Source organism: Suillus clintonianus, assembly GCF_016758775.1.
Source record: "Suillus clintonianus strain FC179 chromosome Unknown DEU56scaffold_79, whole genome shotgun sequence".
NCBI lineage: Eukaryota > Fungi > Basidiomycota > Agaricomycetes > Boletales > Suillaceae > Suillus > Suillus clintonianus.
Genome location: NW_024539303.1, coordinates 83,496 through 106,201, shown reverse-complemented (window position 1 = coordinate 106,201; position 22,706 = coordinate 83,496). Strand labels below are relative to the sequence as shown.

At 48.6% G+C, this 22,706-nt stretch overlaps 7 protein-coding genes across 7 annotated transcripts; 4 read left to right on the top strand and 3 right to left on the bottom strand.

Moving 5' to 3' along the window:
* Positions 1-1,315: 1,315 nt before the first annotated feature.
* DEU56DRAFT_822697 (uncharacterized protein) lies at positions 1,316-3,646 on the bottom strand. The gene is made up of 2 exons (XM_041354163.1): positions 2,420-3,646; positions 1,316-2,267 (listed from the first exon to the last, which is right to left on the bottom strand). The coding sequence occupies exons 1-2, from the start codon at positions 3,317-3,319 to the stop codon at positions 1,584-1,586; spliced, it is 1,584 nt and encodes a 527-aa protein (XP_041204968.1). The 5' UTR covers positions 3,320-3,646; the 3' UTR covers positions 1,316-1,583.
* A 602-nt stretch (positions 3,647-4,248) lies between these two features.
* On the top strand, positions 4,249-5,484 carry DEU56DRAFT_543433 (uncharacterized protein). The gene is made up of 4 exons (XM_041346727.1): positions 4,249-4,568; positions 4,626-4,952; positions 5,007-5,257; positions 5,309-5,484. The coding sequence occupies exons 1-4, from the start codon at positions 4,513-4,515 to the stop codon at positions 5,458-5,460; spliced, it is 786 nt and encodes a 261-aa protein (XP_041204967.1). The 5' UTR covers positions 4,249-4,512; the 3' UTR covers positions 5,461-5,484.
* Positions 5,485-6,037: 553 nt separating this feature from the next.
* DEU56DRAFT_543361 (uncharacterized protein) lies at positions 6,038-10,432 on the top strand. Its single transcript, XM_041346726.1, has 10 exons — positions 6,038-7,710; positions 7,900-8,716; positions 8,774-9,093; positions 9,150-9,221; positions 9,290-9,379; positions 9,437-9,748; positions 9,800-9,946; positions 10,001-10,123; positions 10,175-10,234; positions 10,293-10,432. Exons 1-10 carry the CDS (start codon positions 6,283-6,285, stop codon positions 10,380-10,382), a joined length of 3,459 nt encoding a protein of 1,152 aa, XP_041204966.1. The 5' UTR covers positions 6,038-6,282; the 3' UTR covers positions 10,383-10,432.
* A 447-nt stretch (positions 10,433-10,879) lies between these two features.
* Positions 10,880-12,653, top strand: DEU56DRAFT_822682 (glycoside hydrolase superfamily). Its single transcript, XM_041354162.1, has 6 exons — positions 10,880-11,399; positions 11,447-11,549; positions 11,602-11,659; positions 11,719-12,123; positions 12,180-12,257; positions 12,312-12,653. Exons 1-6 carry the CDS (start codon positions 11,087-11,089, stop codon positions 12,477-12,479), a joined length of 1,125 nt encoding a protein of 374 aa, XP_041204965.1. The 5' UTR covers positions 10,880-11,086; the 3' UTR covers positions 12,480-12,653.
* On the bottom strand, positions 12,654-14,082 carry DEU56DRAFT_822680 (Nse4 C-terminal-domain-containing protein). Its single transcript, XM_041354161.1, has 7 exons — positions 13,911-14,082; positions 13,771-13,848; positions 13,448-13,718; positions 13,251-13,401; positions 13,038-13,200; positions 12,903-12,991; positions 12,654-12,851 (listed from the first exon to the last, which is right to left on the bottom strand). The coding sequence occupies exons 1-7, from the start codon at positions 14,035-14,037 to the stop codon at positions 12,762-12,764; spliced, it is 969 nt and encodes a 322-aa protein (XP_041204964.1). The 5' UTR covers positions 14,038-14,082; the 3' UTR covers positions 12,654-12,761.
* A 65-nt stretch (positions 14,083-14,147) lies between these two features.
* DEU56DRAFT_822672 (SNF2 family N-terminal domain-containing protein) lies at positions 14,148-19,544 on the top strand. The gene is made up of 32 exons (XM_041354160.1): positions 14,148-14,251; positions 14,304-14,434; positions 14,510-14,587; positions 14,638-14,972; positions 15,029-15,089; positions 15,140-15,270; positions 15,328-15,355; positions 15,405-15,849; positions 15,900-16,004; positions 16,058-16,073; positions 16,121-16,200; positions 16,249-16,330; positions 16,376-16,629; positions 16,683-16,793; positions 16,849-16,863; positions 16,918-17,040; positions 17,095-17,133; positions 17,188-17,229; positions 17,287-17,331; positions 17,381-17,461; positions 17,516-17,787; positions 17,843-17,882; positions 17,936-18,148; positions 18,201-18,226; positions 18,278-18,724; positions 18,776-18,784; positions 18,841-18,850; positions 18,901-18,938; positions 18,989-19,052; positions 19,100-19,141; positions 19,195-19,255; positions 19,308-19,544. Exons 1-32 carry the CDS (start codon positions 14,225-14,227, stop codon positions 19,352-19,354), a joined length of 3,498 nt encoding a protein of 1,165 aa, XP_041204963.1. The 5' UTR covers positions 14,148-14,224; the 3' UTR covers positions 19,355-19,544.
* Positions 19,545-19,625: 81 nt separating this feature from the next.
* On the bottom strand, positions 19,626-21,842 carry DEU56DRAFT_822666 (uncharacterized protein). The gene is made up of 13 exons (XM_041354159.1): positions 21,514-21,842; positions 21,430-21,462; positions 21,359-21,378; positions 21,293-21,307; positions 21,199-21,237; positions 21,124-21,152; positions 21,057-21,070; positions 20,965-21,003; positions 20,734-20,793; positions 20,551-20,682; positions 20,274-20,496; positions 20,173-20,221; positions 19,626-20,119 (listed from the first exon to the last, which is right to left on the bottom strand). The coding sequence occupies exons 1-13, from the start codon at positions 21,596-21,598 to the stop codon at positions 19,781-19,783; spliced, it is 1,077 nt and encodes a 358-aa protein (XP_041204962.1). The 5' UTR covers positions 21,599-21,842; the 3' UTR covers positions 19,626-19,780.
* Positions 21,843-22,706: the final 864 nt, after the last annotated feature.

The window sequence follows — 22,706 nt, the reverse complement described above, 5'->3', positions numbered from 1 at the left end:
TATAGAATAATTTTACACGCAGTGCAAACCAATATATATGGTGATCCGTACCGTATAGGTAGGGTAGGCAAGTACTTTACTAGTACTAAAATTATACCTATGAAATGTCCTAGGAAATAACCACACAGCAGCTGAATTTCAGGCTGTAACGTTGGAATGGAGGTCTCCGAGCTGCGGACAAGCTGTACGAATTGAAACTGGCCATAATGAAGCAGATGTTTGCCACGTCTGCATCTCCAACAGTTACTATGGATTTCCAAAATACCCTGTGTGTAACGCCCGCTGTTTGCCCACCTGTAAGTGGTGAGTACCGGGGCGCAAAGATTTCATTAAACCAGCTGTCAGGTGGTGGTTGTCTGGATCCAAAGAGCTCCAACGAGACTAGAAGTTGATGGAGAGAAACGGGTAGAACACAGTCGGCTGATCGGCTGAGGCACAACTACCCGCGGATTCAAATGTTTGAATACCGGGCAGCCTTCGCCGTTTTTGGACAATCTTCTGACCTTCTTTGACGGACTCGTCGGAAAAGACACAAAATGACTTTTGGAATGCAGGTGTACATTGACCTGGAGCGTCGAACCATCACAAACGACGGCATCGTTGCGTTTGGACGCGATGACGTCTGGAAAAATTCCGCGAGCGGCGAAACGGCCAGTACTAGTCCAGGGCACTGTGGGCAGGCTGGCAAGTCTACTATCGTAGATCATCATGAGGCAAGACCCTGGGAGGAAAACTAGTCTCCCTTAGATAAACCATAGACGAATGAAGACAGCCAACACTAGGGGCTAGAAGCGTTGTCGCAGCATATGCTACCCACTATGCCCAACTGCGCAATTCACCGGAGATTGTCAGAAACAGCGGTGACGATCCAAGACTAAGGGTACTTGCGAATTGTTGTGCATGTAGTATTCATCCAATCGGTCAAGAAAAACGAGATGATTGTACATAACATGCGGACAACGCAGATTATCTGGAGAAAGGGCCGGCAAAAGAGGTGGGCACTGAGCGAGAAATCGGCGGGCCAAGGGAGCAAGTGGGCGTGCAGAAATGAAGTTGTACAAACAACCCGGTTCAAGTTAGCCCATGGCCAGCCTGAGAATATCCCTTGCATAAATTATTACCTGACTTTTATGCGCACCCGATCGCGATGAATCGTGGTGTCGCGAGTTGACAACTGTACTAGTAGACCACCCTGTGCCACCGTAAGGTGGGTCCGAATAAGCAAGCGCGGGTCGGGCCCAGCTTGGAGATATCGAGGTTCAAAAGTCAGGAGAACAAGTGGTCAGATATTCCTTAAATCACGCTATTCCACTTGGTACGTATCCTCCTGTTCTCTCGCAGTGCTAATTCCATACATGGAGGATGATTACAAGTTCTAATACGGGGGGACATACACTACTGTGATGATCAGGACAGTGAAACACGGTATCTCGAATGCTGCAGGAAATGGTATAGTGTACAAGTGGTGATAATGGCGGTGATGGGTTTGTGATGCACATGACTGGCCCTGAATCAGGGTTCTAAAACCCCACAATGTTCTGAAACAGATGAAAAAACGAACGTAAGTAAACTCAGCCCACGCATCAAAAAGCGTTCCCAAATTGGTCGTAAAACATGTCCCGCAACCTCACCCACACGCGATTCTCGGCACCGGCAGCGGACTGCTCCATATCCGACACCTTCTGCTCCGTCTCCACGAGTCGACGCTTCAAGACGCGGAATTCATCCCTTTCGGTCTCAAGTAATCGAAGTGCGTCGCGAGAACGAGTCTCAGCTTCTCTGGCAGACTGGTCGCTGCGTTGCTGGTGCTTCTTCGCCGCGGTAAGATCAGCCTCAAGGATGGACTTGGCTGTGCGCGTGAGACGGAGTTCATCCTCCAGAGCTAGAATACGAGTAGAAGCGGGAGCAGTGGGGACGCCTGATGTTTGCTTGGACATAGAATTTGGTAGTTTGTTGTTGGCGGTGGAAGGAATTCGGGCGCGATCTGTAAAAGCTAATCCTAGGGCGTTTGCATCTGTATTGGTGTTCCCTGACTCAGGAGGAAGGATGTTGTTTTTTGTTCCGTATACTGTGCGGAAAAGTTCTTGAGCAGCGTTGGCATGTGCTATCTTCTCTTCGGGAGATGAACTATCGCGGCTTATGTCCAGCTGACAGGCCGCGAGAAAGAGAATGGCAGGTCGCAAGACAGCGGCTTCGTGAGCTGGGGTATTGACGTCTATGGGTGTAAAAACGGAAGGCGCGAGAGATTTCGCTAGTGATGGGGAAACCTGATGGAAGGGACCTTTGAGAGCCGTCAGTACCTAACAGGATTAGTGACAGTGCCAGGATAATACATTTACCATTTTCTTTGTTTTCCCCAGTCAAGTCACCACCCGAACGAGTAGGCAGGGGCGTGCTTGCCAAGCAGGGCCCTAATCACTTTGCATGCTGCCCGAGAACGACCAGTCCGCCTATAGTGTGCTGCGGCAACGAGGTATGCGCCGGGTTCGCTCTGAGTCGTTCCAAGCAATGTGATGGGACCAACTGGGTCATCAGGAAGTAGATTTAAGTCGTAATTCAAAGAGTGTCCGTGGTGCGAGAGACTAAGCTGCTCCGGTCCGAAAGTGAAGGGGATTGGTCGAAGCTCGACTGGAGGAGATTCTGGCAAAGGCAAGGGCATGGGCGCGATGGATACAGGAGTTGGAGGAAGGACTTGTTGGATTGGTGTCGCGGGAACCTTGCTCTTGGCAAGCGCGGGATTTCCGTATGAAGGAGCGATGCTCAAGTCGATGCTGTCCAGGAATTTATCCACAGAGTCCACAGATGGCACGTCCTGTGATGCAGGGTGCTGTGTGTCATGAAGGGCGTTTACAGATCCAGAACCTCTATTATTCAGTGAGGGTAAAGAAGAGGTTTTTTCTTTACCCTTATCGTCAGAAGTGCGGCGATCAGAAGACTTGAGATGCTGGAGCGAGGTCCCATTGCTGTCCTTGTAGGGGTTGTGTGCAGGGGAGCCACTACGTAGTCGTTCCTTACGATAGGAAGGCGCGCGCCGAAGGCCAGACCGCGCATGGCGGTCAGTAATGAAGGCATCATCATCGCCATCATCATGACGCAGCCTCTGGGCAAGACACATCCTGTCTCCGTCATTGGAGACTTTGTATTCGCGTACTTCAGTGGACCGCTTGCGCTTCTTACAGACCACCCCTTCCGCTCGCGATGCCGACTTTTTGACGAGGCTTCTGGAGGGCCTTGGCGGAAGGTGACCCGCGGCGGATCGCGATGATGAGCGGTCTAGCGGGGAAGGTGACGCGGGGCTGGCTGCGTTATTTTTAGGCATTACAGTTTCGGTCACTAGTAAGATATCGACGCGTCGAATATGGTCTAACGACGCGTCGATGTCATCAGATTTATCGTAGCAATGATCGGATAGATACGCACAGACCTTACTGACCTTGGAACAAGTGAAATGAGGGTGTCCTACGCGGGACTTGCGCACTAGCAAGGCGTGATACTAGTACTATGATACAAAACTAAATCCCAGTTTTGTACAAATGTGTGGGCGAGAGAGAGAGAAAGAGGGGGGAAAGAGGAGAACGAGGGATTCGGACGATCTTTATGGGCTGACAGAAATGAATTGTGGAAGGATAAGGAATCGCAATTGCGTTGGATGTTTTTGAACAGAAGGCGCAACCTTCTCTTATGGGATCTTCCGCGGCTTTACGTCCCTATTAGGCACAAATTTTTGCTCAATATTAAAGCTGGACTTTGACTGGAGATCGTATGAGGTTTGATACCGGCTTGACGACGAGGGGTACTCAGTACATAGTACATTAGCCACCTTGTAGCTAAGTACTGACAGGACACACCAAGTGTAAGCTACTCTTCTGCATGCAATCTATTTATAATTTAAAGATGGAATTAATTATCATGCCGTGATAGGATCGACAAGGCTAACATGAGCGCCTGTTCTCTCCTCCACTCGTGGGCACTGTCTAGTACCATTTCACAAGTACTGCCTGACGGTAAGTGTATCGCCAAACATGAAATCAAAAACCGTCATGCCAACAGATGTGGCACTTGACACAACACCGCTGTAAGTGTCCTGTGTTCTGCCTATTTATATAGGACTGCACATGTTGCCGACGCAAAAAATAGTCACCCTGGGCAGACCTAATAGATTGGAGACAGCTGCACACAGTCGTCCCTTCTTTACAGGAGAAAGACAGTAGTAACTGCTGCAGCGCTGAATGTAAAAGAGTCCCGACATACTCACGGACGAGAGTCAACCACAATCGCAGAAGACAACAACGGTCGCCCAGCGCCGGCTCAGCTGCACAGGTTTTATTGCACCCGAAAAAACATTGTGAAAGTTCGTCGCTCCACAGTCTGTGGACAATATAAAGCACAGATGGGTCCTCAGGCATCTGCGCAGCAGGCTCTCACACCTTTTAACTTGTCCCTCTAATCTTAACACTATTCTTCTTTCATTCCCTAACTTAGTCCTTTAACTTGAAAACCATTAAATTTATCATGTTCTTCAACTTCGCTGTTCTTCTAGCTGGCGCTGGTTTCGCCGTTGCCTCATCGTGCGTCACACCGAAATTTGTAGGGGAAAGATTGGGGCTGATATATTTTATTTTCAGAGGAATCTCTTCCCAATGCCAGAGTGCTCTACTTAACGTTTCAGCCTCATCCAGTGCTGCATGTTCGAATCCATCAGGGCTTATCTCGCTCGCCATCACGAACTCAAGCTCAAGTTCGATTATTCCTGGTGTTAACACCTGGCTATCTGGCTTGTGCTCTCAAACCGCCTGCACTAACTCGACCCTCCAAACTGTCATAACAGAGGTCATCTCCGGATGTTCCACTGAACTCTCGAGTCTTGGAATAACTACAAGCAATCCTACTGCCATTGTCACATCCATTCAGGCTGCTTACCCTACTGTTCGACAGCTTGTGTGTCTGAAGGAGTTAGTTTGGCAACTATCATTTATTTTTGCCCCCATGTCTAATGAATTTTATAGCACTGCGATGAGCACTCTTTGTGTCCCTGAGCTGCTGACGAACATCCAGTCTGCCACGACGACTCTTTCACTCAACAACATAGTGGCACTTGTCACCAAATTAGTGTCTGGCCAGAGCACTGGAATTACCTCGAGTGCCGTCTGCAATAACTGCAGTAAGGCGGCCTATACTGTTCTTAGTCAGGGTCTCCCTGCAATTGCTAGCACTGCTCAAAGTGCAGTTTCATCTGAATGCGGTGCCAACTACACAGGTATTTTTTTGCGCTATTGTATTTCGTCAAGGTGCTCACATCCTTTGGCAGATGGTCAGATGCCTTCTGGTATCCAGGAGAGCGCAACCAATTCCTCATCAACGACCAGCAGCAGTGGTGCTATTGCGCTCTCTTTTGGTAGTCTCAACATGGGTGTTGCTGCTGTTGCGGCCGTTTCAGCCGCCTTTGCGATCCTAGCTTAAGCCATAACCGTTTCATAAAGGACATTAAAGTTAAAACTTTGGACTTCTTAGCGACTTGGTAGATTATCTGCCACCTCGCAACTATGGACATTATATGATCGTTTGTACTCGTAGAGTACACCGTCAATATGACACCGATCTCTCGCAATTGCAGTGAGAAACGACGAAAACGACCTTTGATTAACGATTCGGACGATTTTACATAATTGATAAACAGCGGAATGGGGAATTACGTCAGCGTCCTCAAGGCCTCAAGGGTTCGGAGGGTTGTTCCCATACGCTGCGATCCAAGGCCTTGCTCACCGAGCCAACGAGTATTTTATCTGACTGACATATAGTCTTTGTGAATATCCACGATGCAGGCAACCACACCTCGGTCGCCGCGCTTTGACCTTCCGCCTGCACCTGTCTATTCCACCTCTAATACAGCTGACAATGGCCTCGCAGAATGGACGAGCAGGATCAAGGCAATGCAACGCCAGGTAGATGCGGACGATGAGGCAGAACAGCGTCGTCTCGAGGAAGAAATTGTGCGGGCACGACTTGCGAGGATGAGACGGAGTACATCAGGCATGAGTGGTGATTTTGGCATCGGCATGCATGGCATTGATCTGGGTCGGTATCTCTTGGCGTGGACACTTCCATATTCTCTAACTTGTCGATGATTGCATAGGCAAGTTACAGGAGTCATCGTCTATTTCCACTCCGCCAAATGATCCGTCTGCGGGCAACGCTACTGCACCTGCCTCGGAGAAGCCACCTCGAGCTATACCTTCACATAAACCAGCAGTACCATCCAACACCGCGCCTCCTAGAGCCCCCATGTCATTGGCAGCATTTATGGGTGGGTCGACTGCCGCTGGCCCTAGATTGAAGCGCCACGAGGCACAACAGGATGCCACTGTTGTACATGACGGGCGTAAGGATCACGGTCCTGTACATCCAATATTCGGAAGAAATGGAATTGCTATGCCGGGAATGGTCAAAGGAGGTGCACAACCTCCTGCAGCTGACACATTCCCACCTTCAGCTGGCACACCCGCTCGTGCAGCTCCCGCTATCACACCAGATCTCGTGAGATCACGTACTACCAGCACTTCCTCGGTCGCCCGTCGATATGTAGAGAAGCTTGAAAGCCAGCCACAGTCTCTGAACCCGGGACTTGTAGGGCTAGGCATCCGGGAGCGCAGGATAAGCACTCCCGTAGGCAATGTTTCAGCACAGCTGAAAGTAGACACGCCACGTTCGCCTTCTTATCCTCTGTCTCAGAATTATGGAGCCAAAGCTGCTGTGGTCCCAACCAGTCCTCTCGTCGGATCTCGGCCGAAAACCCCCATCACTGCGGAGACACGCCCCAAGACACCTGTTGCCGAAACTCGTGTGAAGACCCCCAATCCTGAATCCGTCCGTGCTAAGGTGGTGCAAGAATCCGCTTACGCCAAGACGCCTAATCCTGAACATACTCGGGCAAAGACCCCCAACCCCCCTGAGCCCAATCGTGCAAAGACGCCTGTTGCAGATTCTATTGGAACCAAGAGCCCAATGCATACTCGTTCCAACTCCTCTCAGCCTTCGTGGACACCCAAACAACAGCCTGTTTCTATCCCATCTGTAACTCCAACGTCCCCTGCGCGGCAGACATACTCTCCACAGCCACAGCGTGGGGTCTCCCCTGCCTTTCTGCGTCCGCCTCTCACTTCATCTACCAAGGATCCAACGCCAAGTATCAGCCGGTTGCAGGGTCGTGGCTTCGTGCAGAGCGTTGTGCAAGCCAGCGGGCGCCTTGAAGCAGGAGCAGGAGCTGCGAGGAGCGCATCTGGATCCCCAGCTCAAGCCGCCAGTGAAGCGCGAGAAAAGAATGCCAGAAGAGCAAGCGTCCTAGACCGTTGGCAGCCTGCAATGAACAACGCTGGTACACCATCGCCACCCCCGCATTCCCCACTCCTGGCAAACCGCGGAAGGACGACAGACGCCAAACAACTAGAAGTGAAAATCCACAACGTAGAATTTCCCTTGAGGAGTACCGTGTCCAATCCTACCTTCCCGAAAACGCCCTCCGGGAGGAGCAGTGCTCTTCCTGAAAGCGGGGACCATAATTTGGGGTCCTCCTCCACCATGCTTTCATACATCAAACCGACTAAGACTGGTGATGATCCAGTCGTTCGCAATGTTGATGAGCTCGGGGTGAAAGCGGATGCAAGTGAGGCGAGGACACGTGTACCTTCGTCTCCTAACAAGCCATTGAGTCATGTGCGTGCTTTCCGGTAATGCTGAGAGCGTCGATGGTTGATGGAATTTGTTTTTTTGTTTGTTTTTTCTTCCACATTTCTTGATATCTTGGTCTCGTTTAATGGTGTATGTGATGCATTTTAATGAACAATGCACACTCTTTTTGCCGTGGTTTAATTTTTACCTGTTTACCGGCTTTTGAATTACCAGCCAACCAAGGATAGAGCGAAGAAACCTCGCAAAACTGGTGGTTCTGCACATGTTGCCTCTCCTGAAGAATATACTTCCGATGTGAAAGGCACCTCACCACAACCGATTGTGCCAGAATCAATCGCATCCGCAACAAGCACTCGATCGCTTTCCCCTCTTCGGCCAATGACCCGATCCCAATCGGAACCTCAGCCACGGCTTCCGCTAACGACTACACCACCCAACACCACTGGTCGCGTCACAGACCGCTGGACGGAACCGACATTGATTGGTGTAAAGCCTATTTCATCCCCAAATTCTGTTGCAAGCAAGCCTCCCCCGAGTCAGAACCCGCAGGGTATGGTGGGCAGGCGGGCACTGCCAGGCCTAGCGGCTGCGCCAGAAACTACTGAGAAAGTGAATGGGAAACCTCCTCTTGGAGAGGAACGTGCGGTCTCGCCTTCACCAACAAAACTTGGTCGCATTCCTAGCACGGGAAATCGTGCCACCGTCATGGACGTTGCGCAAGCCCTAAGCGTGGCGCAGCAGGGAAATGATTGCGCGCTGAGTACGCCTCCTCCTAGGATTCCACCTCTGAGTTCTCAGGCTGAAAAGAGGAAGTCGAGCATCGAGAAATACTCCTCTTTCATGATGCCGCCGCTGAAGGAGGAGAGGACCCCTGTATCGTCTCCAGCCGGAACATTGACAAAATCATCTGGGGAGGCGTTGCTGGACTCTAAACTCGTCAGCGAAAGCCCCCAAAGTAGTTTGGAAGTAAAGCCGACTATCCACCGTACTGCGTCAAGTTCATCTCTAGCTTTCGATGTTGCGCATATCGGTGAGTTGAGCTACGTTGTTTGGTGTCAATTTATTACTGATTTGAGTCCTCTGACAGACCCCGCGAACGAGCCCCTGCCGAAGGTCGACGTGGAAGTTCTATTGAAATCCGTTCCTCCGATGTTTAGCACTGACCTAAAGATTCACACCATTTCTGTTGAGATTTTATCCATCAATAACGGCACTGCAATTCCCATTCTCCGCGATACTCATATTTTATACGACACTGAGGTCGTGGCGGTTGTGCACCGTGTCAAGGTCCGTGACAGTGGGCTTGTTTCCACGAAGGTTTGGTGCTGGCATGGGAAACAATGCCGGTTCGGTGAAAGAGAGGAGAAGAAGGCAGATGAGCTTGCAAGACGGTATGGATCAACTCTGGTGAGTATCTGTTTTTAAGAGAGAAATTAGATGTTGAACACAGGAATGATTTACAGGAAACGGTGTTCCAACGACGAGAGCCTCCAGAATTTGTTCATGTTTTGGGAGGAAAGCTTGCGATCCGGCAGGTCGGTGCATATTCCACGATGTTGTTATTATGCATTCTATTGCCTTTACGTTGATACCCATTCTCTAGGGCACTCGCGCACATTGGTCCTCTGAAAATACAGCAATGCACGTGGTGCGCTCGAGTGGGGAACAAATCTTTATTGACGAGGTGGATTTGGTATGCTGCTTTTCTCCCGTGAACAGACCTAGGTCGACCTTGAACTCCTGATTACAGAACATACGAAACCTGTGCTCGGGTTATAGTTATTGTGTCACTGTCCTTGACCAGATCTATGTTTGGCATGGTTGCGGGTCAACTACGAAGGAACGTAACGCTGCTCGAGATTACGCGCGGGCGTCCGCTGTGAAAGGGACTTCTATCACAGAACTTCGAGAAGGTGATAATGATATAGATGACGAGATGTTCTGGATGGTCCTCGGCGACTCTGGGGATTACGCCAAAGCAGACTATTGGAGATTCAGAAACGCCTCTGCTCCCAGTGACCCCCAATGCTGGACCGTGGATGCCTCGGTTGAAGGCGAACCGGTATGCCGTTCGATGATATCCGGTTGGCGCTTGTACTTGACATGAATATAGATTCGTGCTGTTCCATTGATCTCGGCAGAGACTATACGTCAGCAATCAGTGTACATCATCGACTGCTCTTTGGAATTCTTCGTCCTTGTTGGAAAGCATGCACGTTCCAAACGTTCTGATATTTATCTAGCGATTCAAACCGTTATGGTGAGCACCGTGTCCCTTCTATGAACAAATATCCCACACTATCATCTATGTTAGGACATGGCAAAGAGAGTGGCAATTTCTAAACCTTTTTCTCCGACTGTTCATGTACTTGTGATACCCACACAACTTCCTTTGGACATGCGGCATGCCTTCCGTGATCTTGACGAGTCCCAAGTGGTGCTATTTTATCCCTTCGAGTATTTGGCCTGCGCTGATCAATTGCACTAGAACGGGGGCTTTGTCCCCGATCACATGAACATTCTTTCAACTACAGAGGCGATTGAGCATGTTGGTGTCCTTCTATGTGCTTTGTCAATGTTGCTCACTGACTGCCTTTCTGAAACAGCTGCGTACTTCGTCTTGGGAGAAAGCGGCGTTGCTAGATGATACTATGCTTCCTCTGGGTCTTGACGCGTCTAATGTACCATCATCTTGATATGGGATGTGACAGTTTCTCTAACGAACTGCATATGGACGATTGAATTGATCTACTTTAGAATGATTTTATACACGTGTCTTTTGCTCGTTGCAATCGATTACCAAGTGCCTGTACTCGCAGCGATCAGCTTACGTTGTACAATAACGAGCTGTGGACAATCAGCTTCAGACGCAGTGGAATCAGGTACTGCAGCACTGATCTGTGGCCCGGGGGATCTCATCGGTCGATTGACGATTGCGTTAGACGGCAGGCGAATCGATCGAGCGTGAATATCTGAATCAGAGCTCTGCCACGACCGAATCAATTCGCCTACTCGATGAATCAGTAGGTAATTATCGAGAAGCAAGGTGGGTGCTGGCTGGTGCTGGCCAGATTCCAAGTTCCCCAATAATATTGATTATTGTTATTACTAGTCCTTGGCGTTTGTTGTTGATAGCGCATGATCTGGTAATCTTATCATGCGCTTGTAATTAAGCGCTTTGCTAATTGCGTCCGCCACTCATGGGTTACTGTGCCACCGTGGTTGTGAGCTTCTTTTGTGTGGCTTATTATCCTGTTGCGCCTATAAGTAAAGCCAGCACAATGATGAACTTGCACGCTTCCAGCCAACTTCCTGCAGTTCTATATACCCTCGAGCTCGCAGCTCTCCAAGGTTCAGTGTCGAACGTTCAACCATACATTCAAACAACACTCTTTACAATATGACACACACTATATGTGCACTTGGTTTTCTGTTCTTTCTGTCTCTGGATCTAGTTTCTGCACGCCACATTCCTCGAGGCTGCCATTCACACACCAGTGGGTCTGGTAGCAACTCCACTGTCGACCCCTTGTCTGGCATCATTACTGCGGGCAGTGCACCTCTCGCCACCATCACCAACAGCAGCTCCTCATCGTGTTTCCCGTCTGCGGATTTCATCATGCCGTCTAGTGTTCCCAGCTCGACCGACGGTTGGTGGTGTTCCGCGGATACTGAGTATGCGTTCCTTGGATTTAGTTATGAAGTCACTGCTTGTGCGACCATCATTTCTCCTGAAATCCATGAGCTGATGTAACTTCAGGCCAATCCACGAGCCAGCTCAACAAGGAATTTGCTGACATCAAGCACACCTTTGGATCGAGATACGTCCGACTTTACGGCGCTTGCGATAGAGACGGTTTCTAGTACTGCATTCTTATTTTTAATTGTTCTCGAGCTGACTGGGGTTTCTCTCAGTGATGATATCGTTGAAGCTGCATGGGAGGTAGGTCTAGGCGTTCATGCCTTGATTTGGGTAAGATCTTTCAAATCGAAATGGTGGTTGTGATTGTTGACAGTTTTTGTGGCACATAGTTTGGATTCGATGGAACCGATCAGTGGATGACTCGCCGTGACTCGCTGGTTTCTTCGCTCACTAGCAACCCCAAGGCCAAGTTCGTCACTCGAGGCGTCCAATTTGGTTCTGAGCCTCTGTTTGATAACGTCTTGCCGCATTCGGAGCTTGCATCTCAGGTCGAGTCTTTGAAATCCGAGCTCATTGGGGTCGGCATCCCTGTTACTGTCAGCGAACTCGCATATGGATACCAGGAGCGTGGCGGCGCCCAAGATGTGCTCGATGCCATTGACTTTATCAACATCCACATGCTCCCTTTTTTCTCGACCAATGCAACTTGTGGTTCTGCTGCATGGCCACTCGTTGTGAATGACACGAACTGGTTTATCCAACACGGCGATGGGAAGAAGATGTACTTTGACGAGGTGTGTCTGTCATGGTCGGGTGGTTTTTTTTCTTGCTAAGGCGCCCTACTTCCCAGAATGGCTGGCCATCCGTCACTTCACCCAGCGTTCAGCCAAACAGCGATCTTGCTCAGGCCTCGGTGACTAATGAGGAGGTCAGTTGTATCATGAAATTTAACGTCTTGGCTTGTCTGACGAACTTCATGCAGGGCTACTTTTCTATGCTCGATAGTCATTGCGAAGATCTCAAAAAGGGTCCTCAGGGTGGTATCGGTTGGTTCGCTCATATCTACAGCGACAACCAGGAGCCTGGTTATGGCATCTACAACACCGCTGGGAAAAAGAAATTCCCCTTCAAGCCTCGTACGCGGTGCTAGACGTCGTTGTATCACCACTCGGGCTCTGGACAATTCGTTTATTCATTATTCACTCCATTTATTATTTACAGTTAATTGGAAATGTATAACGGCAGATCTGCATCCTACACTCAAGCGCTTAGCTAGACTCATTAGGATATCATGTAGCATTATCACAATGACAATATACCTACTTTTTGCAATGGATCTCATGATGGTTTACTTGCGACAACCACAATTTTACACGACGGTGCAAGATTATACGTGTAACAATATCTACTCTAGCGGAAGCTTGTTCAGATCTCATCCATACCACTTGCCTCCCAATCTCGTCTTAGCTGCCGGTCTCTGAGGTATCATAGACTCAGTGATGTTGAAAACTTCTATAGCACGCTGTTTGCCACATAAAATTAGGGTGAACAACACAAACTTGAGGTATTTTACCTTCCATGTAGCCATGTCAAACTCCATAACTATTTGGTGGCACGTTACCCCGTCCGCGCGGTCTTGTGCACTAGGCGCTTCGCACAAGACTGCAAATATTGAGTGTGCAGTCGATGAACTCAAAGGGATGCTCACATATGATTGGTTCTCCGTGATCGTCGATTTCTAGGGCACAAAGCCCATCTCGAATGAGGAACGAGAGGTAAAATATGTTTTCAACCGATTGTGCGAAATCGTTGGGATTGACCACAAAGCGGAAGAGGTTCACAGAACCAGACTCTTCAAGGATGTCTTTGATCTACGGGAAGATATTATGCGATGCGCTGAGGGAGGCTCCTTTAAACCTACCTTGATTACATTCTTCGTGGTTTCGTTCTCTGAACGCTGAATATCTTCTTCTTTAATCTCCTGAGGTCTGCGTTCTTCTTCTTTGCTCTTCTCAAGCTTGGCGCGTTTGGCCGGGGCTCGTTTCTTTTGTTCTACTGAAAGAGGTCCGAGCCTGCAGAGGGCTGAGTGCGAAATCTGAATTTTGGGAAATAACCAACATGAATCCCATCACTGGGACCCTCCTGCTCTTTGCCAGTGCCCTCCGACCAACTTTCTCCCAGTCCATTACGGAGTCACCGATGTCATCTAATTCAGAAGCATCGTCTGCAAGCTCGTGCCTGCCGCCCATAAATATAGCAAGTTTGGAGACGAAGTCATCAATGTCGAAGGCGGCAGAGCCGAGTTTCATTGCTCGGGCCTTCTGCGCACTTATACTTGATACATTTCGAAGCACAGTGGAGTCAAGGGTAGCCTCGGTTGGATTTTTCACTGAAAGTGTCTTGTATTACATGGACCGGGGGGAAACTGAAAGAAGACACACCCTTTTGAAACAGTTCATCAGCTTCTTCGACTTGTTCCACGAGTTCATCAGCCCTTATGTCTTGTGGGCGAAGTTGTTCTGGTGCAGAAAGACCATGACAATAAGCTTCTAGCTCACTCGGAGTAGCGCCCGTCACGGACCTCCTGTCCTCTTTTCAAGAGCACGATATTTCTTCCGGATGTCGCGTTTTTCAGCAGCATCCTGGTCTGGATCGTATGGAAGACTGCTTGGACTGCCCATGCGCACGTTTGGATCGAATTGAACCATTTCCTTGGGGTTTCCGTTAGTATGTACTCGGGTGAGACAAGAGGCGCGTATCACGTAATCCGTGGCGCGTCGCGTCGCCGCGATGACACCAAAGCCACGCAAACAGACCGCGTTTCTTTGTGCGACGTGACCGAGAAATTAGAAGCCATTACAACGAGTCTAGAAGGCACCTACGTGGTCACTAGCAATGGTGCCGCCGAAGCATTCTATCGATGTAAGCATCGGTATTGTCCATCGTACTGATAATGCGACTTATAGGAGCTTAGTATAGTAGAAGCCCCCGGTCAGTCTGCAAGGGCCCCGCTCCTTGCAATGGCGCACCAATTTCGGTCGGAAGTTTGAGATATGGGCAACTTGTTCCAGGAGAATATGGTGAAACAGTTGCCTGGCGTCACTGGTAAGTGTTGCTTCTATTATAGCCACCGGGCCCAGGTGTGTTGCCGATTGCTATGCTGACTATAACAATTCACAGGGGATGTGTCACTCCAGATATCTTGAGAAGCCTTGCAGTAGTGGACCAAAGCACAATAATCGGCTTTGGTAACATTCGGTAAGAGGTCCTCCACGGCGTGCACGTTGAGCGCGTATTAACGTTTTCAGTCCGGAGGATCAAGCGAAGGTCCGGCGAGCGATGGCAAACCAAAGAGTAGATCTATCGGATGTCCCCTTGACTGCCAAGGCAACTATCCGCACTGCGGCTCATGTTGCACCTTGCACCTCCCAAGCGCCTGCTCCAGGTCAGAAAAAGCGCAAAGCTACGTTTGAGCAGCCAGCGCCAGCAAACTCTCAGCTGAGCTCTGTAAAGCCGGCTATACGGTCCACTGTTAGATACGATGAGGATGAGGACGATGAAGTCACCATCATCGAGTCCGACCATGTAGATGTCTTGTATTGCACGTTGAGTTCCAGTATTGTCGGTGTACAATACTACAAGGGTGAGTCTTTCCGCAGATTTTCTTCACATGTGTATGCATTACCGTGACGTTCCAAGGCCTCGTTGGTCCTGGGGAGGAAGTCAGGCTGGTCAGAGAGCCGCAAAACAAATACGACAGGTATTTGTAGTCACGTATTGATATCGAGCTGAAGGCTAACGCTACTCCAGGAATGCTATTGAGGTCCAGAATATTGGGGGTACTAAGGTCGGGCATGTACCGAAGCAGACGGCTGCGAAGCTCGCCCCTTTGTTGGATCGCGGCATGATTACCATCGAAGGTGTGATGCACGAAGGAAACTGTAAGTCTGCTACATATACAATACAGGCAAGATTCCCTGAAACAATCAAATGCCCAGTGTCTGGATTTAGCTACTCACTCTCGATGTAAGAAATTGTTACATAAAAGTACCGAAACAGTATTCACTTTTCACAGGACACTGAAGATTTATGGTCCGTCTGACAAGAGGGACCAGCTAGAACCTCAGTTAATTTGGGCTACTCCTCGTCAGCGCGGGTTTCCACCTCGCGGAGCTGGAGGCGCGGCTGGACAAGTACCATTTACTGCAGCTGCAGCTGCAGTGGCAAGCTCATCCTACACATCTCAGCCGACGTCAAGCCAAAGGCACGGAAACACAGCAACGCAATCGAAGGCCCAGCAAGAGGCTATTAGAAAGCAGCAAGAGGCCGTGAGAAAGCAGCAAAAAGCAGCTGAGCTCAAGCAGAAGTTGAGCGGTCTAGAGAAAGTAGACGATGAGGGAAGACGTGCCTCTCTTCTAGATGATTTATGTTCTGTCGACGATATTCTCAATCTTCCGATACATCCCAACCCCCCTGGCGTTGCCAGCGGTGACTTGGTTGTTGATTTACTCAAGCACCAGGTGGGTGATGTCGCTAATGTAGTTTTCATTTACTTGATTCTCGCGTGTAGAGCCAAGCCCTGCAGTGGTGCATCGACCATGAATACCCGTCTTTGCCCACTAAGGAGTCCGACAAGCCAGTTCAGTTTTGGCAGTACAAAAAAGCTGGCTCGAAGGTGAGTTATTTTTGCTTTTCCTAAACTTTCAGTCTTTCATTCAAGCATATCAGCCCTATTACTTCAATAGTTGAGTATATGACATTACTTGCTGTACTTTGCTCACCTGTGAGTAGTCGCAACGAAAACTCCTCAAGAGATAACATCACCTCCTCTGCTTGGCCGCGGTGCGATCCTTGCAGATAGCATGGGGCTGGTTAGTGTATTCTCAAGCACCTGGAGGTGACACTGAGCTTGCATGCAGGGGAAAACGCTTACCATGCTGGCTCTTATTCTTGCAACAAAGAAGGACGTTCCCACTGGTCATTCGAAGAGCACACTCATTGGTAACTTTCTCATCCGAAGGTGTTTCTGTTGCTGAAGGTTACCAGTTGTTCCACTTTCGGTCATATCTAACTGGGAGAAACAAATTGAAGAACATTGTGTCAGGGGTGCAATGTCGACATATACCTACTATGGCGCAACACGCGACATGACACCCAAACAACTCTCGCAGTATGATGTCGTCATCACAACGTACCAGACGGTCACTGGAGAAGCTGACGTTTCTGCGTCCACGGCTGGCGATGGACCATCTAAGAAGAAAAAGAAGGTTGAGAGGGCGCTGTTCGAGGTGAAGTGGAAGGTGAGTGAAGGATGACATGAACGCAAGGTGTAACCTACCTGTTGTCTCATTAGCGAGTCATTCTTGACGAAGGACACACAATTCGTAACCCGAAGACCAAGATGGCCAAAGCTGTTTGCAAACTCACGGCGCAACGCAGGTGGGCGTTATCTGGCACCCCCATCGTGAGTGCATGATTGTTTGATCACAGATGCTTCATTTACAATCCTGTGTTTTCAGATTAATTCTCCAAGGGTGTGTTTTCCGGAGACATGGTGAAAAGAATGACTAAACCACAAATACTTGCAGGATCTTGGGTCCATCTTGACTTTCCTTCAGATTTGTCGTCCGCTCGACAACGAGGACTTTTATAAGCGTCTGCTCCTACGTCCTTTGAAGGATGGAGATCCCTCCGGTGCAGAACTGCTGCGAGTGAATCATCTACGCATCACTACTATGTCGAATCCTACTGATTACTGGTTGCAGGCTCTGATGAGTCACGCCTGTATTCGTCGCACGAAAGAGGTAAGGTATTGCAAATTGCAGACGGACTGTTCTGATCGGACCTGGGTTTCGTAGATGCAAGACAGTTTGGGGAAGCCACTTGTGCCTTTACCTCCGGTAGTGACGACCCGTCGTTTGCTCCAAAACGTACAGCAGTTTTAATTTCTCCCTTAGGTCGACATTACCGTCATTCCGGTTCCATTGGGAGATGAAGCACGAGTGAGCTTTCTCCACTAATGTGGCATCGGTCACACTGAATGTAATATAGGCTCTCTATGATGCCATCTGGTCAGTCTCTCAGCAGCGGGCGCAGAAGTTCATGAACCAACAAGGTGGGATGACTGCTATGGTGCGTATCCTCCGATCACAAGGACAACTGCGTTAACTTGGGTTCTCCTTATAGTTCACGACAAACATCCTTAGCATGTTAACACGCCTACGACAAGTGGCTCTACACCCAGGCCTTCTTCCTCCGAACTACTTGGAACAACTTCGTGCTACAGAGGATAACGAAGAATCTGTACGTGCCGCTCTCCCGGTTACTCAAGATCAGAGGCGCCATCTGCAGAGTCTCCTTGCCCAAGCTATTGAAGACAATGTAGAGTGTCCTATCTGCTTCGACGTCCTAAATGATCCGAGGATCACAGCTTGTTCCCACCCGTTCTGTCTTGCATGGTCAGGATTTGTGATAGTGCTTGACAGCAACAGTATTCTGACTTAATTTCCCAAGCATTTCTGAAGTGATAGCCAGAGACCCGAAATGCCCTATGGTACAGCAATGTCAATGTCTATAGCAATATTCGGTTTGCTGACATACCTCTAGGATCGCCGTACCATTGGAATGGGTGATTTAATCGAACCACCACCTCCCACTGAACTTACTCAAGCGCCTGTTCGTCGTGATGAGAACGAAACTCATGACACACTCCGAACCGGATCGTCTGCAAAGATTGATCAGTTGATCCACCTTCTCCAACTGATCCCTAGCGACCAGAAGAGCCTTGTTTTTTCCCAGTTTACTTCATTCCTGGATAAGGTGCGCCTGAAGCCTCAAGGCGTTGCAACCATGCTCATGTCACTGCATTCAGATCGGCGAGGCCCTCGAGGAGCATGGGTATGATCTCATTACTAATCGCTTCCCAAGTCAATGTTAATTGCGTTGTAGCATTCCGTATGTGCGGTTCGATGGTCAGCTTTCAGCAAGGCGACGGAAAGAAACCCTTGAGAGATTCTCTATTCCACTTGAAGCTGAAGAAGATCTGGCGGTTGACGTCGAGACCCCCATTCCGTCAAGCAGAAGACGTACGTCGACACACACAACCCTAGTGGAAGATGATGTCCTTTTGGAGAACGATGATTCCAGTTTGATCGTAGATGACGACGACGACGACGACGACTTTGAGGAGGATCTTTCTACCAGGGCAAAGAAAGGGAAGGGAAAGTCGAAGCCTAAGAATAAGGGTAAAGCGAAAGCAAGATACGGCACACCAACTAGCCAGAAAGCTAGACTCGATGGCTCCTCTTTTGGAGGCGAGATCCCCAGAGTGATGTTGATTTCCTTGAAAGCTGGGTCATTAGGTCTGAACCTCACTGTCGCCAACAATGTCATTTTGTAAGTGATGTGCTCTGGTCGCTGCAACTATAAACTTAATTGGTATCGTAGGATGGACCCGTGCGTTTCTCTGTGATAGCTAGCTCCGATGAACTGACATGCCACCCCGTGTTTAGCTGGTGGCAGGCAAGTTCTGCAGTTTCTCCTTCATAGCAACGACTTGACGCACATAACAGGAGGGTATTGAAAGTCAAGCAATTGACAGATGCAATCGGTGAGCTGCAACACCTGTCTTCTCACATAGACCGAACTGACTTGAAGCAGTATCGGACAAAAGCGACCAGTTCACGTTTACCAACTTATCGCCGAAAACACCGTCGAGTCCAAAGTATGTTCCCTGAATCGGGTGGTCTGTCTTTCTGACAGTTTCATTAGGTCATTGAGATACAAGAGAGAAAGAAGCTTCTGATTCAACAGGCAAGTGTTGATGACTGCTTTCGGGCAATTGCATGTTTCATTGATCGGTTTAGGCATTTGCTGGGACTAAACGTACAGAAACTCAAAGACAAAAGAAAGAAGCTAGATTACAAGGTACGTGCCTGGTCATTGACAATACGTCAGACTTCTGAGTGAGTCTTTTTAGACATCATGGAATTTTTTGGTGGCATTCGCCAGCAACCTGGACTTTGAATTATTTTGTCAGCAAATCATCGCCATTGATCATGATACCAATAATTCAACACTAGTCGAAGCAGTACTTTATCAGTCGCCACCTATTATAGGACAATGGACGGTCAACGCACAATGCTTGAATATATTTTGATTTCGGAGAATATGCCCTGTGATGAAGTGTGCAGATGCCGCGGAAGATGCGAAAGGGATGATTTACTATCCTCATGATCAACATAGAGGCACTGATCGATTTGCCATGCGTTTTCGCATCTTTCATATCACAATTGCCTCCTCATTGTCAATTCGCTCCCATTTGTCCCTTGAATTTGCAAGGGAACGCTTTGGACACCCGTCTGACTAAGACCTTGATTGCATACAAAAACACCGAACAATGAATGTGGTATAGTCGGGGAGAATGATAAACTTTGGTAAAAATAGTGCATACTAGACGATGGTAGGAAGCGGACTGTTACACGTCTGGTTTTGTCCCTCGATGAGAGCACGAGAGCTTTCCCCAGACGTACAACTAGTCGGAGAAGCTACCTCAATTTCTTGGGTGAGCCGATGTTGACCTTTCAAAACCTCGAGATCATACGTGCTAACTGCAGAATACAGTGTTGACGGACCCTCTCTAGCACCAAAAGAGTCTCTGAGTGGGAATGAGTCCAATAGATGCAAGCCCTCAGAATCAGACACCGCTGATTTAAGGTCGAGGACCATCCGACACCCAAGGACGATTTCAATGACAGCCGCAAACCCCTCTGGAGCTTCGAACCAGTTAAACTGTTGGAGTCATAAGTTAAAGGAGCACCGTTTCAGAACGGGTTTAGGCCTACCCCTAACCCTTGCCAGATTCCCGCATTTACAGCGTTCGCAGCGAGTATGCTATCGGGTGCGGTCATAACAATAGATAACAGATGTAACAGGCCCTACTCACCAGAAAAAGTATTTGACGTTGCCATATACGAGAGCATCAACAAGGTCTTTTCTCTCCATGCGGAAGATATCAAAGCCAAATCTGCCGCGCTTGAAACCAATCCTGGCGGCAAGCACGAACAGAAATGCTCCGAAAACAATATCGGGAAGCCACACGTACGCAAGCGCAGGTGGTGCTTGCGTGACGGCACAGATTCTGGTGCCTGGCATTGGCTCATTTGAATCTAGCAAGAAACGTCAGTTTAAATATAATTGATTGCGGATCAGTGGATACTCGCTGGTAGTCTCTGCCATGCCTATTCCTAAAATTATGGACATGGCTATAACCTCCGCCGTAAACCCGACCGCCATCGCAATTAGGACCGCTTGAGATCGACGATATAGAGCGTACACTCGGAGCTGCAGTATGACTGAGTAGATGTCAGTGGTTTCATCTGCTAGAGAAACAGAACATGTCTTACGCTGAACTGCCCAAAGGACGCAGAAACTGGGCCACCCTTGAATTCTCAGGAAGACTGAACCTGATGATCCCTGTCAGATTTGACATCAGGCTGAAAAATTCCTGCTTACAGCTAATGATATTGTTTCGGTGTTAAGGTGGGATGAACGGCTGATGCAATAATGACGTTCGGAATATACAACTTACAACTGGAGGCGTTTAGTTCCCAGATATGGGGCGGATGTGAGGAATAAGAAACATACCTCTAGAGAAGTCCGTTCGCTCGTAAACGCTGATGAAAGCGTCAGTCAGCAATGATTCAAGCCCAAGATAAATTATGACAACCTGCAGCAGTGAGACTACGAAGGAAGTCAGTGACTGTATTGTTCGTTTTCAACGAGCAAGAACTCACAACACGAGTGCGCCGCCACCAAATCTCACCTAACTGTCGTTCAAAGGTGTTCTACAAGTATGAGAGCAATCTTACAATGATATATAATACGCTGGACGATCTCATCGGCCGTCTCTACGACATTGGTCATTGGTAAGCCAGACCTTGCATAAACTTGACGAAGACGAACCCATATGAACTCAACCTAATGAAGAATGAGACATTTGAATCCACACGATGACAAAGATCACTGCACCTCTCGATCGAGCGTGAGGACTGATCACAAGGGTTAGTGCGGACTGGTCTTGATACGCACCCGAGACGTACAGTAATCATATAAGAAAATGATGCAAGGGCACACTGTATCAAAAGGTAAGTCTGAATGTCGACCAAAGCATGTGTAACACTCACGCTGGCAGATACGAGTAACCCATACATTGTAAGCGGCATGCGCAAAAGCTCGCGAGTCATATGCAAGAACTTCTAAGTTAGACATGATCTATATTCCGTACAGAATGAGTGAAAGCAGGATATCTTGCTGAAGTCAAAGTCTGTTGAAGAGACCTGACTTCACAGGAATGAAAGGACGAGGGACGTTGATAGTCCTGAGGAAAGATTCGAAAGGAGACCTGAACGCCAACTTTAATCGGGTCATCAAGCTTCTCAAACATCTCGAAGCCAACAATTAATAGAAAGTATCTGCTTGCAAGTCAGAAGGTTCAGCATGAAAAAGGAAGTTTCGATAGAAATAGGACGTAATCTAGCACACTGCCGTTTACCCTATTACAAAGGAAAGGGTTACGAACGTTACGCGTTACGGCCCACCGCGCCCATTTATCACTTTCGCGGCCGTAGATTCAATGCACTTACTCTTCATCCATCAAGCTCATGTTGAATAATGAAGTAAACATACCAAGCTGGCTGGGCAGCCATGGGTGAAATTACAAAGGTTGGGTGCTTTCTCATTTAATTCATAGATAAGAGCAAAGCTCTCAGCTAGGGGGCAATGCAATTGATTGATGTCAAGGACAAGATCGTCAAAAAAGATGTTTTCGACCAGCCCACGTAAGATATCTCAGTCTTCCAATGAGAGACTATCCCCGAGGCCGAGACACGAGGGTAGTGGATGTGGTATTGATGATGGTCGGATGCAACTTACTTCGACTCAATATGAAACCGGTCAGAAGAAAAACAAGCCGGATGCCAGATATAGCATATCCTGCAGCAAGTGCCACACTGTGCAAAATCAGATTTACTTGAAGGAAATCAATCACGCTGCGCCATGATCATGATGTGGTACATGTACGTACCAGAAACCAGCGAGAGCACACGATGTTTAGTGGAGCAACGAAGCTCCGACATAAGATGAGCATTCTTCGCTGAGCTAGACGAAGACGAAGAACCCCCGTCATATCTTGCGGCGCCAGATAAAGACGAAGAAGAACACCATCATATGCCGGGGCTTTGTTCAGAAAGTAGACTTGAAACAATCAAAATAACAGGAATAGCCTTCGGGAACCGCAGCGATCTGATTTCATAATACGAACTTCTCGGATATGAGACCATCGGCAAAACGGTTCAGATTGGAAGATTTGAAGTTACAC